This window comes from Molossus molossus, unplaced genomic scaffold (genome assembly GCF_014108415.1).
Source record: "Molossus molossus isolate mMolMol1 unplaced genomic scaffold, mMolMol1.p scaffold_m16_p_21, whole genome shotgun sequence".
NCBI lineage: Eukaryota > Metazoa > Chordata > Mammalia > Chiroptera > Molossidae > Molossus > Molossus molossus.
The window spans coordinates 45320075-45338952 of NW_023425357.1; the positions used below are offsets into that span (position 1 = coordinate 45320075).

At 37.7% G+C, this 18878-nt stretch overlaps 1 protein-coding gene across 1 annotated transcript in view; it reads right to left on the bottom strand.

Moving 5' to 3' along the window:
- Positions 1-18878, bottom strand: part of RBL2 (RB transcriptional corepressor like 2) — a 65345-nt gene that overhangs the window by 20559 nt on the left and 25908 nt on the right. The window contains exons 13-22 of the mRNA XM_036276027.1: positions 18053-18217; positions 17430-17541; positions 14349-14618; positions 13867-14147; positions 13604-13780; positions 9083-9154; positions 8392-8497; positions 7615-7820; positions 6666-6830; positions 67-238 (exon numbers count right to left, since the gene is read on the bottom strand). Coding sequence (XP_036131920.1) covers positions 68-238; positions 6666-6830; positions 7615-7820; positions 8392-8497; positions 9083-9154; positions 13604-13780; positions 13867-14147; positions 14349-14618; positions 17430-17541; positions 18053-18217 — 1725 coding nt within the window. The 3' untranslated portion in view covers position 67. The remainder of the gene's footprint in view (positions 1-66; positions 239-6665; positions 6831-7614; positions 7821-8391; positions 8498-9082; positions 9155-13603; positions 13781-13866; positions 14148-14348; positions 14619-17429; positions 17542-18052; positions 18218-18878) is intronic.

Here is an 18878-nt window from a genome sequence, read left to right on the forward strand (position 1 = left end):
ATCTAGCATGCATTAAATGATGCTGTTAAACAGTTTGTGAAAGGAGTTTCAATACAACAGACTAACCTCAGTGGGAACCTCGGTCATTAGCTACATCTTGGAGACGGCGTATTAAGGCAGAATGATTTTCTGGGCAAATTCTTTTGGCAGGTGATTCACTTCCGTCTTCTAAAAGAATCCCTCTCTTTTTGGTTGGAGTTTCTCCTGTCCGTATCATACTGTTAATTTCTTTTAGTCTCTAGAGTGAGGGAAAATAGATATAAAAACTTAAAAATGCTAATACACATAATTCAATGCAAGGCAAAGAACGTCAAATGAGTTGTGGTTTACCTTGAAGAGTTTGAGCATCTTCCTAGAGAAAAGAACTACTAAACTACACAGCCTCCCGACGTCACTCCTCAGCGGCTGAGTCTGATGACTGGGGTGGCACAAGAGTGGTTTGCAACAAGCAACAGACATGAACTGATGTTCACTTTTCCAAAATGTAAGAGTTATGTCATGACATTGCTATGCCATATTTAATCAATTTCATATATTCCCCTTTTCCCTTTTAAAACAAAATAGCATGATTTTACAAAGTATTGTGCCCATTTTTTTTTTTTTAGTCTAACAGCCATTCTCAACTGGAATTTCTCAAGAGAAGTAAGACTTAATTCCCTACAGCATCCTTTGTAAGTAATTTATTAGTATTCTGGAATGTAGTAGTTATATATTATCCTTGGGAGAACTGAGAGAAGTTGAGCAAATTCTCTGGGAAGAACGCCTATTGAGACAACATTGCCAGGGTGCTAGAGACTGGGGCTGTTTCCAGTGCCTTTAGCGTTGTTTCTCCAAAGCCCCCAAAGTCAGTTTATCGCATATTTTCTGGTTATAAAGTTCGTTCATGTGCTGCTTCACCGTCCATGTTTTCTATCGGAAAACATACTGAGCATATTCACATGCACTTACCAGGAAACTGCTGAGATCTTCCATGTCAGTCTGTATGGATTGCATCTCTAACTGCCACACAGTATTCTACATTATGTCTGGATCATCGTTTAATCCCCTCTTGATATATTATTGCCTCCCAATTATTTACTCTAAGCACTGTTACCACAATTTACTGTTCAACAAAGATGTACCAACAAGCTGAAACTGCCAAGTGTCACTAATGATCCATCATCTTAATTGATACCATTTTGTAATATATATGTATTTTTAAATCCTCACCTGAGGATATTTTTCCATTTATCTTCAGATCGAGTGGGAGAGGGACATATCAACTGGTTGCCTCCCGCACAACCCCGCCAGGGTGGGACCGAAATGCAACCAAGGTACATGCCCTTGACCGGAATCGAACCCACAACTCTTTGGTCCGTGGGGCCGACGCTCTGACCACTGAGCAACCCATCACTTTGTAATATTCTTCCTTGATCTCAGCTATCATCTTTTAAGTCATAATGACAAATATTTCTCCAACCAACAGTCTGCTTTCATTTACTGGAGAAACTCCCAATTCTCTGCTACTGTTTTTTCCCGAAATCTCCCCAGGTGGTGATCATGTACAAACAGGATTGACAGTCACTACTCTGGATGCTTAACCTAACATTCACCCTGGTAATTGTACAGTTCTACACACTTTAAATACACATGGTCATGTATGACCATGATAAAAATATAAAATAGTTCCTTCACTCCAAAAAAATTCCGTCATAGTCTTAAACTTACCCCAAGGCAAACACTGATGTTCATTGTTCCTACAGTTTTTCTTTTTCCACAATTTCACAGAAATGGAATCATACAGTAAGTGGCCTGATGCACTGAGTGACTTTCACTTAAGCATGAATGCCACTGAGATTCATTTTTTTGTTGCTAAGTGTATCAGAGCTTTTTATTGCAAAGTAGTACTCTCTGTTCTGTCTACCACAGGTTTGTTTATCCATTAACCAGTTGAAGGACACTTGAGTTGTTTTCTACCTTCTGGCAAATAGGAATAAAGTCAAACATTAATGAGCACGTTTTTGTATGAACCTAAGTTTTCATTCCACTTGGGTGAGATTACTGGTTATATGGTAAACGTATGTTTAACTTCATAAGAAACTGCCCACCTATTTTCCAGGTAAAATGGCTATGCTTTACCATTTTGCATTCTGATCAGCAATATAAGTTTCAACTGCTCCACATCACTGCTGGCATTTCTGTCATTTTAGCCGTTTTCATAGGCATGTAATAGGTGAAGTGTGTTCAAATCTTTCACCCACCTTTACATTTGGTTGGTTTTTGTTTTGAGTTCTGATAACCCTTTATATATTGCAGACACAAATCCTTATCAGCTGTGAGGATTGTAAAATTTTCTCCCAGTCTGGCTTGTTTTAACTTTAGAGAGCAGAAATGCTTAATTTTGATAATCCAATGTATCAATCTTTTATAGATTGTGCTTTTGATGCTGCATCTAAGAACCCATGGTCAAAAAGATTTCCTTCTATGGTTTAACTTCTCAGTTTCCTAGTTTTAGATCTATGGTTCATTTGGAGTTAATTTTTTTGTATATGGTAGAGAGTCTGGGTGCAAGTTTACTATTTTTGTATATAGATATCCATTTATTTCAGCACCAACTGTTGCAAAGGCTATCCTTTCTCCATTGAATTGCTTTTTTTTTTTTAATCCTCATCCGAGGATATTTTTCATCTTCAGACAGAGTGGGAGGGAGAGAGACACATCGATTGGTTGTCTCCTGCAAGACCCCAACCAGGGCCGAACTACAACTGAGGTACATGCCCTTTGCCAGAATCGAACCCGCGACTTATTGGTTTATAGGCCAATGCTCTACCACTGAGCCAGGTTGGCCAGGGCTCCACTGAATTACTTTTTTGCACCTTTGCTGAAAACCAGTTGGCCATATACAGGGTGGAACAAAAGATGTTTACAGCTGTTCCTATGGAAAATAATATAATAATAAATAATAACACAAGAATAAACTGCATACTCACAACTGTAAAACTACTTTTACCCCACCCTGTACGTGTGGTATGTTCTGGATCTTGTCCTATTCCATGGATCTATAAGTCTATAATTTCACTGGTACCACACTATCTTGATTACTGTAGCTTTATAGTAAGTCTTGAAATCAGTGTGCTTCATTTTTCCATGTTTTGTTCAAATAGAGTGGGAGGGAGAGAGAGAAACATCGACGTGAAAGGGACACATCGAGTGGTTGCCACCCACACGACCCAACCAGGGATTGGGGACAAACTGCAACTGAGGTATGTGCCCTTAGCGGGAACCAAACCCGGGTCTCTCTGACCCAGGCAGATGCTCTAACCGGCTGAGCCAAACCTGCCAGAGTTTTTCCATTAATTCTTAAAGAGGGAGTGGGGGAAGGGGAAGAAACATCGATTGGCTGCCTCCCACATGACCCCGACTAGGGCCGGGGATCGAACCTGAGACCCTTTGGTCTGAGGGACACTCTAACCACTAAGCCATATTGGCCAGGGCTTTCCAATTGTTTTAATGATTCGTTCCTTTTTATGAAAATGCAAATTTTGGAACCAATTTGCCAATTTATACAAATAATTCTGCCAGGATTTTGACAGGAATTGGGTTGAATTCATAGATCAAGTGGGAGAAAACTGAGCGCTCATACTGTTTTCCAGTTCTTGAATATATGTCTCCCTTTTCTCAATCTTTAATATTTTTCACCAAGATTCTATAGTTTTCAGGATATGAATCTTGCACATCTTTCATCAGACTTAACTGTAAGTATTTAAATTTTTAATGCTGTTTATAGCATTTAAAAAATCTTTTACTTCTAATTACTCATTGCTGATATATAGAAATACATTTGATTTTTGCACATTAATTATGGAACCTTTTTATCTTATTAGTTTAGGTAACTTTTTGTAGAATTTTGTGAATGCAGACAGTTTTATTCCTTTTCAATCTGTATGGCCTTACTGCACATGCCAGGACCTACAGTTACAGTGTGGAACAGGAGCGGTAAGAGCAGATAACCTTGTCTTCTTCCTGATCTTGGAGGGAATGCATTCAGTCTTTCACCATTAAGTATATTAACTATATAGATTTTTAAAATCTATATTCTTTATCAGTCTGAGGAAGTCCTCTGAGAGTTGGATTGTCTAATAGACAATAGGGCTATTAAGACTGCTTTTTTTAGTGCTTTGGAAATCTTTCATCTGTATTATCACATTTATTGGCACAAAGTTGTTTTCTATATTTCTTTTAATGTCTATAGGGCCTGTACTGATCTCTTTCATTTCTGATATTGGTAACTTGTCTTTCCTGTCTAGTCTATACGGAGATGTATCAGTTATTTTTTTATCTACCCCCCCCCCCAAAACCCTTGACATTTAGTGGCCTTAATTTTCTCTACATTTAGTAGTTTATGTCATTAATTCCTGCTCTTTTTCAAGTTGCTTAGGTCACTAATTTGAGACCTTCTTTTCTAATGTAGGTAGAGTTATAATTTTCCTCTTAAAACTGCTTTTGAATTCAAAATATTTTCCAATATTATTTTTCCTTGACTCAGAGAAATAATGGAATATAGTTTCCAAAAATTTGGGGGTTTTACAGATACCTTTGTTAAGAGCCACTGTGGTCAGAGAAGATGCATCATTTGAATCTTTTACAATTTACTGAGACTTGTTTTGTGGTCCAGAATGTGTTCTATCTTGGTAAATGTTCCATGTGCACTTGGAACATCAATTAGGTTGATGGTAATGTTCACAAATCCTGAATATCCTTACTAATTTCCTAATCTCTTGACTATAAATTTTTTTCTGTTTAGTATTGTAATCTTCTCTATCATTAGGAAATGACCTTATCACTGATAACTCTTTGCTCTTCAGATTATTAATATAGCAATGCAAGCTTTCTTCTGATTAGTGTTAGCAGAGTATAACTTTTTCCATCCTTTAACTTAAAAAACAAAACAGCTTTAATGGGATATAATTCACATACCATATAATTCCACTATTTGAAGTATATAAATCCATGGCTTTTGGTATGTTTCCAGAGTTGTGCAACCAATAACACCCCAGAAACTCTGTACCCTCCACTCCCCTTAACAGTAGGCAGTCATTAATCTACTGTCCGCTTTTGTAAGTTTGTCCATTCTGGACATTTCCTATAAATGTAATCATACACTATCCTTTTGTGACTGGCTTCTTTCACTTAGCACGATGTTTTCAAGATCCATCAGTGTTTTAGCATGTGTCAATACTTTTTTATTTGAGTGATATTCCATCATATGGATATACATTTTATTCATCAGTTATTGGGACATTTGGGTTATAATCCTATAAACAATTTGTATCTTTAGAGTGCATCACATATAAACAATAAGTAATTGGGTCTTGCTTTTTTAGCCAGTGTTACAATTTCTGCCTTGTAATTGATTTTAGACCATTTGTTTGCTATTTTCTGACATTCTTCCCTTTTTTTCCATTTAACTCTTAAATTTCAAGTGGATGAATGTTCCAAGTTATGGTTATAAGATGAAAATCTAATATTAGAGGAAATGGCAAAGTCATTTCATCCAACTCAATTGCTTTTTGGGGCTATTGCCATCTTTGTTCCCAGCTGTACTGTGAATATTACTGGTATTAGGATTCAACCTTACATGTAATGGTTGGAGGAAACGGTATTTTAATATTTGATCTTCCTATTCAGAAACATTAATATATCTTCATTTATTCCTAGGCATGTGATCCTTTGCTGCTGTAATAGAAGTGTTTTCATTGTATTTTCTAACAAACTTCTTGTTGCTATTTTATAAGATTTCAAGCTTACAAAGAAGTTGGAAGAACAGTATACTGAGTACCCATTAACTGATCAACATTTACCTCATTTGTTCTCTCTATAATCTTTTTCATAGTTGAACCACTCGAAAGTAAGTTACTGACACTAGAACAGTAAATACTTCAAGCATGTTGTCAGTACCATCACCAAAGAAATTTAACTTTACCACTTGTCCCCTAAATGTCCTTTACAGCTGAGTTTTTCTATGTAGGACCCATTGTGTGTGGTTGTTTTGTTTCCTTCGCTCTCCAACAGTACCCTCCCACCATCTACCATTTCTTCAAGCGTCCAGGTTTTGTTTTGTGTGTTTTTCTAAGCAATCTTTATAAACACAAATATCACATCAGGGCCTTTAAGATCCGGTTACCCCCTCACCACAGCATGACTGCCAGGGATCTGCTGCTTCCTGAACACCTTTCCTGTCACACTGCAGCAGCTTGCTAACTGGACTCCAGCTTCCCTCACAGACTAACGCAGATGCCGCTACGCAAATCTATGCAAAGATGACTATCCCACTGCACAAAATGTCCATGTCTTGCCTTCTTGCCTTCTACAGAAACAGGTACTCTGTAATCAGTTTAGAGATCCAAATTTTCTTTCCCTAACAAAAACTTGGGATTTTACAAATGGAATAAAATACAAAATCCCATATTTACTATAGAATGTTAAAAATGCACAAACAGGAAAAGGAAGGAATAAAAATCAAATTCCTTACTCGTTTTCGAACTCTAATATTCTCTCACAAAACAATGGTTTTTGCTCCACTGGGACTTCACTGGTCGCTTTTCCCTGGCCATTCCCATCCATCCTGTTTCTTGAATCCTAAGCATTTTGGAGTTAGAAACAGCCAAGATATATGTTAAGCTCACCTTTGAAGGACTGTTGCTGAAGTAGTAGAAAATCTTTTCTCGAGGAGAAAGCATCATTTCACTTTTATGTGGAGAAATGTAGACAGGATGATTTTGAGACAACTGTATTCGACGAGGTGAGCCTGTTCTCACAAATGGATAGGGAGACAGTGGAGGAGCATCTGTCTATTGAAAAACAACAATAAATCAGTCTTTCTAAGAGAGCTAAACGAAATTTCTTACCAAGCATTTTTTAAAGTAGTTATTTTTATTATAAGAACAAAGGGCTAATAAACCATAAGCTTATGAATGGTAAACAGTGATAGCAACAAGTAACCCTAAAGAAAACCATACAGCCCTGGCCAGTATGGCTCAGCGGTTAGAGCGTCGGCCTGCAGTCCGGAGAGACCCGGGTTCGGTTCCCGCTAAGGGCACGTACTTCGGTTGCAGTTTGTCCCCGGCCCTGGTTGGTCATGCGGGTGGCAGCCACTCAATGTGTCCCTTCACATCGATGTTTCTCTCTCTCTCTCCCTTCCTCTCTCTCCCTCCCACTCTATCTGTACAAAAAAAAAAAAAAAAGAAAACCATACAATCAGCAAACATGTAAGTGCTTACTTTGTGCCGCTGTTTTAAGTATTTTTAGTACATTATAAACTAGGGGTTACTCTTATTTCCATTTCACATAGGAAACAGGAGGCATGGAGAAAGCTAAAGACCTTGTAAGACAACACCCCCCCCCCCCCCCAGCTGCTAAGTTTTGGACAACTGGAACCCACGCACTCACTCTTTTATTGCTCTACTCTATAGGGAATCCAAATACCATCTTAGTCAAGTTTTTCTGTTAGACTTCCTCCATTTTACTTAAGAGAATTATTTCTAAAACTAGTTTACACACATGGAACAGCTCAAACAGAAGTGATTCCTCATCCCTCAAGTGAAAAAGAGTATGAAATAATCCCACCAAACTTACTATGTTTGCCTGTGAGTACTTCAGGGCAAATGTTTTAATTTGTTTGATGTAGATGTTGTTGTAGAACTGGATGAGGTCTCCCCTCTCCTCCTCCTCCATGTCACTGTTGGCACCTGTGAGACGAGTAGGTGTTGGAGGGGCACTGCTAGGCTGTGGAACGGGCAAGGTGCTGCTTGACCTCATGATAGGACTGGAGTCTCTGCTGGCTGTGGCAGGTAGAACAAAGGGTGTTGGACAGGAAGACTGCCTTTATCCTACCGAATTTTCTTTTTAAAATAACCTACCTGATCTACTTGTGTAATGGCAGCAAATGGGCACTTAATGTCTTGTGCTTTGCTCCCTGGTATGAAGAATTAAGTACTAATGTCACCCCCGGGCCATAAATGTAGGAAGGGCATAAGTGTTCACTAATAAGTTACACAAGTTTTCTAGGACCTGAGCCCCGCATTAAGTGGTGTAAACAAATAGGGATGGTATTTCCATCGCACGGTTTCGCCTGACATGCCAGACTTGTCTGAAATGCAGGCCAACAAATTCCTGCCTAATTCCCCTGGAGAAAAATGTTTTGCACAATGTGCGTCAAAGCTATGGGATAAAGGACAAACAACTTTGCCACTAAATTTAGAACTATTCCTCGTTCCAACAAATCCTCTACCAATAAAATAGTTTCACAGTTTCCTTAGTAATAATTTCATTTAGTAATCCTCAGTCTTGTAGGCCTAAAAATTAAGAGAAGCTACTGTACATTTTGTATGCTTTCATAAAAATCCCACTTACTTCTGTCTTTGTTCAGTTCTGTTGGAGAATTCTGATGGCTTCTGCTGTCACTGCTACCAGAATTTCTTCTTTTCCTTTTCCCTTTTATCAGAACACTTCTATACACCTTTAGAGAGACGATGAGAAAGGGACAAAAATTAGTACTTATTGAATATATCCTAGACTATATGACCTTGACATGTTATTTCTCATGATAGCCCTATGAAATAATAGTTATCCTCAGGAAGGTAAATAAATGTAGCTAAGGTCATATATCTATTAAATAACAGATCCAGGGTTGACATCAGGGTCTGTCTGAATTGAAATTCCAAGTATTGACTACAACACAACAGGGCAGTAATAGTACCCAACAATAAAATCCAAGTCATTCTAAATCAGATACAGAGATCTCACATACCTATGTCTTTAAGATAGATGGATAGTATTAAAGGTAAAATGAGTTCTAAAATTTCATTAAAGGTTGGTTAAATGTACTATGTTTCCTAAACCAAACAACTTCCTAATTTACATCTCTCCTATGATTAGCTGAATTAAGAAGTCAGTTATTTCTATCATTACCTTCTGGAGAAAAGAGGACTTAAAGTCTTAGTGTTTAACCTGGAAACAGGCTACAGAATCAACTCTGGTTTATTTTTTATATTCATGAAAGGCCTGAAGCTTTATTTTCAGCCCTGAGAGGAAATGTAGTTACCTGGCTCCGGGCCTGTGGCTGAGTCCTGTAACAACGCATAATATTCTGGAAGGACTTGTCTTCGTTTGTGACCTGGAAAAGAATTAGTATTTTGTGAGAGAGATTGACTTCCAGCAAAATATTCTATGGAGCACTATACACTGGCTCCACAGTGCAATTGGTGAAACTGTATGAAAAACCAATCACTTAAGTCTTTGGACATGGTCCTAGGGTACACAACAAATGAAGAAATACCTACTAAAAATCTAAAATTCAGCACCAACAGAAGTAGTAAGTATCTGAACCAACACATGGAATAAAATGTACAGTAACCAATTAAAATTTCACTCGAGGGGCAAACAGTAGTTCCCTTGGTAGACAACTTCTCATCAGACAATGAGGGCAAAGAGGCAGTGGAACAACATGTTCTAAGTGCTCAAAGTAAACAAAAAGCACTACACTAAAGAATCCAGTATCTAGCAAAGTTATCTTTTAAAAATGAAATAAATATATCTGAGAAAAACAGAATTTTCTGTTAGCAGACCCATCTTACAAGAAATACTAAAGTTCTTCAGACTGAAAGCAAGTGACTCCAGATAGTAACTCAAACACACACGAATATACAAAGAGCACTGGTGAAGATAATTATGTAACTCTAAAGGCAATATGAAATGTCTCCTTTCCTTCCTTCTCACAACTATAAAACAGTATGTATATGACATTGTTGGACCTGTAACAGAAATATGACACGTTGTCAAAAACAGCACTAAGAGGGTAGAGGAAGGCTGTATTGGGCTAAACGAATGAATCCAGATGATAACTCAAAACCACAGGAACCAATAAAGAGAATCGGAAAGAACAAGGTTAACTTAAAGCTTTACATCAGGGGTAGGGAACCTTTTTTCTGCCAACAGCCATTTAAATATTTATGACATCATTTGCAGGCCGTATAAAAATTAACCAACTTAAAAATTAGTCTGCTATATTTGGTTAGGCTAATTTGGTGAAGTGTGTGATGTTAGCTGTATTGATTTTAGGGGCCTCATAAGGCCTGCAGGCCGGACGTTCCTCACCCCTGCTTTAAATAAATATTTACACTTTTTACACTACTCTCAACTTCTTTAAAAGTCTTAAACTGTATAAAATAACAGAAATAATTGTTGAATTTCTAACATTTATGCATACAATATGTATTAGAATACTACCACCAAAAGGAGGAAAAGGAAACAGCTATTAAGAATCACACTTTTATATCTCATTGGAATTAAGTTAGTGTAAATCTGAAGCTGATTTTCGTAAGATATATATGTGGAGGTTGGGGAAGGTGGGGAGATAGTTGGTACAAGCTTCGCCCTGCTGGTATGGCTCAGTGGTTGAGCATTGACCCGTGTGCACCAAGAGGTCTCTGGTTCGAATCCCAGTCAGGGCACATGCCCAGGTTGTGGGCCCAATCCCCAGTAGAGGATGTGCAGGAGGTGGCCAATCAATGTTCTCTCATTGATGTTTCTCTCTCTCTCCTACTTTCCTCTCTCTCTCCTACTTTCCTCTCTCTCTAAAATCAATAAAGAAAAAAAAAGGTACAAGCTTCTAGTTTTAGAAATTCTAGGGATTAGGGATCTAATATAGAGCGTATTGTGACTATAGTTAACAGTAATGTATTACATACTTGGAAATTGCTAAGCGTTGATCATAAATGTTCTCACTACAAAAAGTATGCCTTGGTCAGTGTGGCTCAATGATGCTTAGAGTGTTGGCTCACAAACCAAAGGTCTGTGGATTCAGTTCCTGATCAAGGGCACATGCCTGGGTTACAGGTTCTATCCCTGGCCATGGTCAGGGCACATGTGGGAGGCAACCAATTGATGTTTCTCTCTCTCTCTAAAAAAAAAAGTAGTTACGTGATGGATTTTAACCTTAACTGTGGTAATCATAATGCAATATATACATGTATCAAATCATCACATTGTACACCTTACACTCTCGCTGTTATATATCCTTTCTCCCTCCAGCTGAGGAAAAAGATAGAGCAACAGATAGTGGTTACTTTAGGGCTCACCATATACACATCTAAGAAAATAAAAAAATGTGAAAGTCATTACTGACATTAAAATGCCATATTAGAAAGAAATTACCTGATACAAACAAAAGCGGTAAAGGAGAAATAGAGGACAGGAGACAAAAAAATAAAGGAAACATTAAATATGAATGGATTAAACACAAAGCAAAAAGTAAAAACTGTCAGACTGGAGAGAAAAAAGAGATCCAAGTATACTCTGTCTACAAGACACACTTTAGATGGGAAAACACTAATAGGTTTAAAAGAAAGGATAGAAAGGGAAATATGCAAACCACAGCCTCTAAAAAGCTGGGTGGCTTTACAAATATCATACTATAAAATAGACTTTAAAAAAATAAAAGTTACTAAAGAGGAACATTTTATAATGATAAAATGGTCATACGGAGAAAAATCACTAAGAAAATACTTTGACAAAGAAAAATTATGAACTATGCTCCATCAAATTAGACAGCCCAGAGAAAATAGACAAATTCCTAGAAAGATACAAACTACCAAAACTGATTCTAGAAGAAATATAAAATGTGAATAAACTCACCACAAAGAAAAGCACAGGCTCCAGTGCCTCACTGCTGAAGCCAAGCATTTAAAGATGAATTAATACCAATTCTTCACTAACTTCCAAAATGTAGTATAGGAAGGAACCCTTCCCTATGCGTTATAGGAGTCCACTGTTATCCTGATGACAAAACCAGACCAATCCTATTTCTTTCTAACAAAACTACAGACCAGTATCTCACAAATAGGACAAAATTCCTCAACAAAATAATGCAAACCGAACCTAGTAACATATCAAGTTAATTCTACACTATGAACAAGTGGGTTTTAATCCAGGAATACAAGCAAGGTTGGTTTACTGTATGAAAATCAGAACTCTTAACACAAGATAAATCTTGAAAACCTTTGATTTGGCAATATATTATTAGACATTATACCAAAAGCACAAGCAACAAAATAAAAACTATACTTCATCAACATTTTTATGCTTCAAATAATGCTTTCAAGTGAAAGACAACACACAGAATCAGAGAAAATATTTGCAAATCACCTCTCTGATAAGGGAGTTACATCCAGAACACATAAACAACTACAAGAACTTGAGAACCAAAAACCAAACAACCCAATTCAAAAATGGGCAAAGAATTTAAACAGATTTCTTTAAAGAAGATATACAAATGACCAGTAAGCAAATGAAAAGATTCTCGACATTGTTAGTCATCAGAAAAATGTAAATCAATACCACAATGAGATAGCTCTTCATACCACTGGGATGGCCAGACTCAAAGACTAAGATAATGAACAACAAACACAATATGACACTCAAGATCATTACTCATTAGAGAAATACAAATCAAAACCACAATAAGGTACCAGTCAGTACACACTAGGATGGCTAAAATAAAAAATGGAAAACAAGCTGGCAAGGATGTAGACAACTGGAACTCTCATGCACTGCTGGTGGGAATGTAAAATGGTGTAGCTGCTGTGGAAAAAAAAAAGGCAGTTCCTCAAAAATGAAACAATGTATGACCTAGCAATTCCATTTTTGGGTATACACACAAAAGAACTGAAATGTTCATTTGCAGCATTAGTCACAACAGCCAAAAAGTGGAAATATCTTAGGTGTCCGTCAATGGATGAATAAACAAATGCGGTATATACATATATGTAATATTTTTCAGTCTTAAAAAGGACGAAAAGTATAACTCATACTATAACATAGACCAATCTAGAGGACATTATGCTAACTGAAATAAACCAGTCCTCAAAAGACCAATGTTACACAATTCCACTTATATGAGGCACCTAGAACAGTCTGATTCATAGAGACAGAAAGTAGAATGGTGGTCACCAGGAAGTAAGGACAGTGGGAATGGGGAGTGAGTAATTAGTAAGTAGTAGTATTTTGCAGGGATGGGAATGTTTTGAATGTAGATATAGGTGGTGGGTGTACAACATTGTGAATACACTAAATGCCATTGAATTGTTCATTTAAAAAGGGCTAATTCTATTACATGTACTTTACCTCAGTAAATTATTTTTAAAAACAAACAGATAATAAAACAGTGCTGATGAGAATGTGGAGAAATCAGGACCTTCATTTATAGCTGGTGGAAACGTAAAATGGTGCGACTACTGGAAAGTCTGGCAATTCACTCCTAGATATGTGCTGAAATGAAAATATCCATACAAAATCTTGTGCACAAATGTTCATAGCCAAAAAAATGGAAATAATCTATCAACTGAAAAATAGATAAACAAAATACTATATATTCACACAACAGAATATGATGTAAAACTGACTGGTGATGGCTGCACAGACTGTGAATATACTAAATCTACTGAGTTACACATCTTAAATGAGTGACTTATATGGTATGTGAATTCTCTCTCTCAATAAAGCTGTTAAAAATGTTCTGAGAGTAAGGAAGTAGCACTTTTTTCCTTTTATATTCCAAAGTACTCACTTTTGCCATCACATAAATTGCACACATGAGCAACTGGTCCAGGTGTCTGTCCATCATAAGTTCAGGAGACTGAATTATAGAGAATTCAAAGCAGGTCCAGATTTTTTTCCTTAGTTCATCTGAAATATCCAGTTTAGTACAAAGATCCCGAAGGCGGACACCTGCTAAGTGGTAAACCTAGTAGATAGATAAAAACATTTCAGAATTTTTTATCTGACACATTTCCTCAGCTCATGACCTGTTTAGAGTGCACAAAAAATTACCTTTCTAAAGAAAAGTGATAATGAGTTGGTCTTCCTGGGTCTAATACGGCTGCCAGATGAAGATGGGCCTTGTTTCTGCTGTTGTCCCCCTGGGGAAATCTGCTGAATGCCCACCTGACCAGGGACTTGCAAGGTTGTTCCTGTCACCTGTTGGGAGCTCAAATTCCCAGCCAGGGCCTGAGCACTGAGGGGCTGGATGGAGCCTGTCACAGCTTGTGCCTGCCCTCCAACATTGACTTGGACTGGGAAGAATGTTATCCCTCCATTTTCATTGGCAATACCTATAGTTTATTACAAAGAAAAAAGCACAGAGGAAATGTTGATAATACAAGGTTGTCCAGGCAGGGGGTTTCCAATTCCTCTCCACTCCTCACACCCTTCCCCCCTAAAATGCTGGTCTCATCATCATTCCAGCCAAATCTCAGGTAACTTTCTAATAAATGCCAGAGAAAGAACTTGATATCCAACTCTGCCCTCCTTACCTTGTACAGGAATGGTCACAGTCTGTCCATTGTTGGCTGTGACAGTGGCTGTTGCCATGGTGACCAAAGTCTGTCCAGGAACTGGTGTGACAGAAACAGCCTCCCCAGACACATTCTGCACAGGGACAGCATTGACTAGGGGCTGTGGTGGCATGCGTCCTGGTGTTCCTCTGTCAGAGGGGCTATCATTCTCAACAAACAGCCGTCTTCTGGTAGAGCTGGCTGTTGGTGAATTGTACCTTTCATACAATGTGGTTGGAGATGTTACACCTAGGGTCAAAAAATAAAATAAAATAAACCATTTAACTCAGGGAGACTGAGATCGGACTTCCAACCAAGCTGTCATTAAGTATTCAAAAACTAATTAGTGCTTGAAATACCTCCTAATTTAAAAGCAAACAAACATATAGGAGTCACATCATAGCTACATTCAAGTGATAAACATTCAGCTGAACACTCTTCTGAGCAGAACTAAAGGAAGAGTTCTCTGTCCTACAGCACGCCCTTCTCACTCACCTGCTCAGTCACACTCGACGGCCCGCCACCACTGCAGGGCCTTGACGAGCCAGGGGCAACTAAACAACTGTTTTTCCATGATATTTCTGACCATATTCAATTCTACCTAACACTCATGTAAAATGTGATTGTACCATAAATCCACGACTTGATGAGGGGACTTGATGGCTCTGATATTCCTACGGTACCATCTGGCAGCATCCCCCCTAGTTTTATGAATCTTTGTCTTTGTCAACATACAGAAAATTACTAAAACTCAATATCCTTCAGAAAGCATGGACATACATGTTTTGGATTCAATTAAGTTTAAAAAAAAAAACTTTATTGAGATAAAATTCTCAAGCATTTCACCCACTTAAAATTGTATAATTCGATGGTTTTTGGTATATCAATTATTTTTAACTGTGGTAAAATACATATATATATATAACATAATTTGCCATTTTTAACCACTCTTTAAAAAAATTTTTTTTCTTTATTGATTTGGGAGAGAGAAGAAGGGGGGAGAGAGAGAGAAACATCGATGAGAGAGAACATCGATTGGCTGCCTCCTGCATGCCTCCCACGGGGGATCGGGCCCACAACCTGGGCATGTGCCCTGTCTGGGAATCGAACTGGCGACCTCTTGGTGCATGTCGATGCTCAACCACTGAGCCAGACCTGCCTGGCCATTTTAAACCAGTTTTAAGTGTACAATACACTGGCATTAATTACACTCACAATGTTGTACAACAATCACCACTATTTCCAAAAATTGTTCAACAGAAACTCTATTAACCATTATGGCTTTGTCAATTGTTAAGTATGCACACCAAAGTCTGAATTTTTGCTAAGTAAGCATTATTTCCCTCTTTCATATCCAGGTGTAAAAACTGTATCAGTGGGTTTTAAACAATTTTAAATATGTGTAGAAAGGTACTGAAAGGATTGACAGGAGCAGAACTGACCGACTGTGGCTTAGTATTTCAATTTTCCAATGATACAAAAGCAAATAAACTTACTAGATTTATATTTGGAATAAAGCTGCATAGTCGATCATTATCTTATAAAGTATTAAGAGATCACATGAATATGGAGAAGTGATAAATACAAAGAAAATGAAGTTGAAAGTCAAGTCCTAATCCATAGATTAGGGAAGAAAAAACTACAGAAGTAGGACAGAGGAAGACCAGCTGTCAGATCTATGGGTCTCAGTGAATAATCAAAAAAATAATTTATGATGCCTCTTTCAAAAATCAGGACATTTTCATCCACATTTACTGAGTATGCACTGACATACAGTGACTGCTGATTTTAAAACTGATCTTTCTTCTCTACAGCCAACACTTATCAATTACATTAAAAAGTTGATCGGGAAACGAGAATATCCTTCTACTGCATCTAAGGATTTAGAACTCTGAATTTACAGAATTGCTTTTTAGAAAGTAGTTTTATCTTAAGTATGTCAACTTAAACCTTATACCTGGCAGATGTTATAAAAAGCCACCTGAAATGTAATCAGAGGAATAGCAAAACTCCCCGTTTCTATACTTGTTGGGCCAGCACTGCTGTCACATTACCCCTGACAGCAAAACCCACTGATAAGAGTCAAAGGCAAACTTGCTCAGGCCATTTGGTCCCCTTCACTCACTAATTTGTCTGTACCTGACTGGATCGTACAGCTCTGTCTTTGAGAAGCTTTTCTGTTTCTTCTGATTTTAAAACTAATATACTTATCTTTAAAAATTTACAGCAATCACCTGGAATCGTATCACCCAACAATAATCATTCTTGGAGCTTAGTTTTTCTTTTCAGCCCTTTTGTATGCATACACACACACACACATATACACACATACATACATGTAAAAAATAGGAAATATTAATAAATCTTTTTGAAAGACATGTGTTGCCCTCGTCGGTTTGGCTCAGTAGTTAGAGCACTGGCCCACAGACCAGAGGCTCCTGGGTTCGGTTCCCACTAGGGGCACATACCTTGGTTGCAGTTTGTCCCCGGCCCAAGTCGTCTGGGTGGCAGCCACTTGATGTGTCTCTCTCACATCGATGTTTCTCTCTCTCCCTCCCGCTCTATCTGAAGATAAATGCAAAAATGTCCTCAGGTGAGGATAAAAATAAAATAAAAGATGTGTTATAGCATGCATTTTCCCGTGTTCTTAACCATTCTTCAAGGGCATTACTTATAAGTCATCCATGTGGCATTATAATGCATAGAATATTTTCTTCTATATGTCCTATGAACTTCACTTGCAGGTTTTGATGGAATTTAAATCCCCAGATGTTAGGCCCTCATATATTTGCCTTACTTAGTATTTTATTTTAAAATGTTTTTTCTAATATTTTTTCTTATTGATTTTAGAGAGAGAGGAAGGGAGAGGGAGAGAGAGATAGAAACATTGATGAGAGAGAACATTGACTAGCCACCTCCAGCATGCATTCCACTGGGGATTGGGCCCACAACATGGGCATATGCCCTGACCAGAAACTGAAGTGGTGACCTCTTGGTGCGTGGGTCAATGCTCAACCAGTGAGCCACACCAGCTGGGCTGCCTTAGTATTTTAAACTTACTTCTTCCAAGTCCTCCAGTATCAGCACGAATTTCACTCACTCTTCTGGGAGTCAAAGGGGAGCCAGCAACACAAATTTCATCTGCTCTTTCCAGGTTCTGAGGTGGCATGACCTATAAAGAATTGTATATATACCGAATGTCATTATTCAAAAAACATTATCATTAAAAATACAATAATAATTTTAAGGTAAAATAAAGCTGTCTTTGCTCATTAGTTACTCCATCTATCAGTTGCCTTTTCCATTTTCATACTAAAATTAAAATAAATTCTGGCAGGCTTAAAAAATTTCAAAATTTACTAAGTAGGTATTAAATATGCATCAATATTCCTTACTGATTTGAAGAATTAGAGTATCAAGCATTCTAAGGTACAAAAACTTGATTAAGAAATCAAGACAGAACACCGAATTCCTACTCTGTCACTGAAAACTTGGGGCAATCACGAATGACTTGTGGCTCTTGTTTCCTACTGGTTACAGTGGTGATTGTTCCACATAAAAACCCAGACGCTCCCCTCCCACTTGGCATAAGGAAGACATGAAGTTCAACTGCTTGCTGTAAAAGAAGATGTAGATATTAATATACTTTTGCTATAGAAAGATGTTAAGATATTTTCACAAACCTCTTCACATGTAGGAACTCTGTTTTCATTGTCTCTAATTCTGTCCCAGAGTGGTGAATCTGATTTCCATGCCAAATGATCCAATATCTGTTCTTCAATCTGATTGAGGTGTTTTACCACCTCTCTACAAAGGCCATCTTCTGCTCTAATGAATACTTCTATCACCTGAAATAAATAAAATGCCCTGGCTTAATTAACTATATATATGTATTTTATAAAAATTGTATAACTATAAAAAATGGGTAAATTTAATTTTTTTAAATTTTTATAGACGTAACATAAAAAATTACAAGTTTAAAGAATAGTACTATTTTAAAACAGCTGCTCTTTTACCATGTTTATAAACAATATTTAAACTGCATGTATGAGTTGTATAAGATACTTTTATAGTGCTGTATTTCAAACACTTTTTTTTTTTAATCCTCACCCAAGGACATTCTTGCATTTTATCGTCAGATAGAGTGGGAGGGAGGGAGAGAGGAAGAGAGAGACACATCGACTGGTTGCCACCCACATGACCCCAATCGGGGCTGGGGACAAACTGCAAGGGAGGTACGTGCCCTTAGTGGGAACCAAACCTAGGACTCTCTGGTCCATGGGCCAATGCTCTAACTGCTAAGCCAAACCAGCCAGGGCTCAAACCTTTTTAATAATATTTTTTCCTCATCTGAGGATATTTTTCCATTGCTTCTTAGAATGAAACAGGGAAGAGAGAAACACTGATGCAACAGAGACACACTGACTGGTTGCCTCCCACATGACCCCATCCAGGGCTAGGGATCAAACCTGCAACCCAGATATGTGCCCTTAATCAGGAATCGAACCT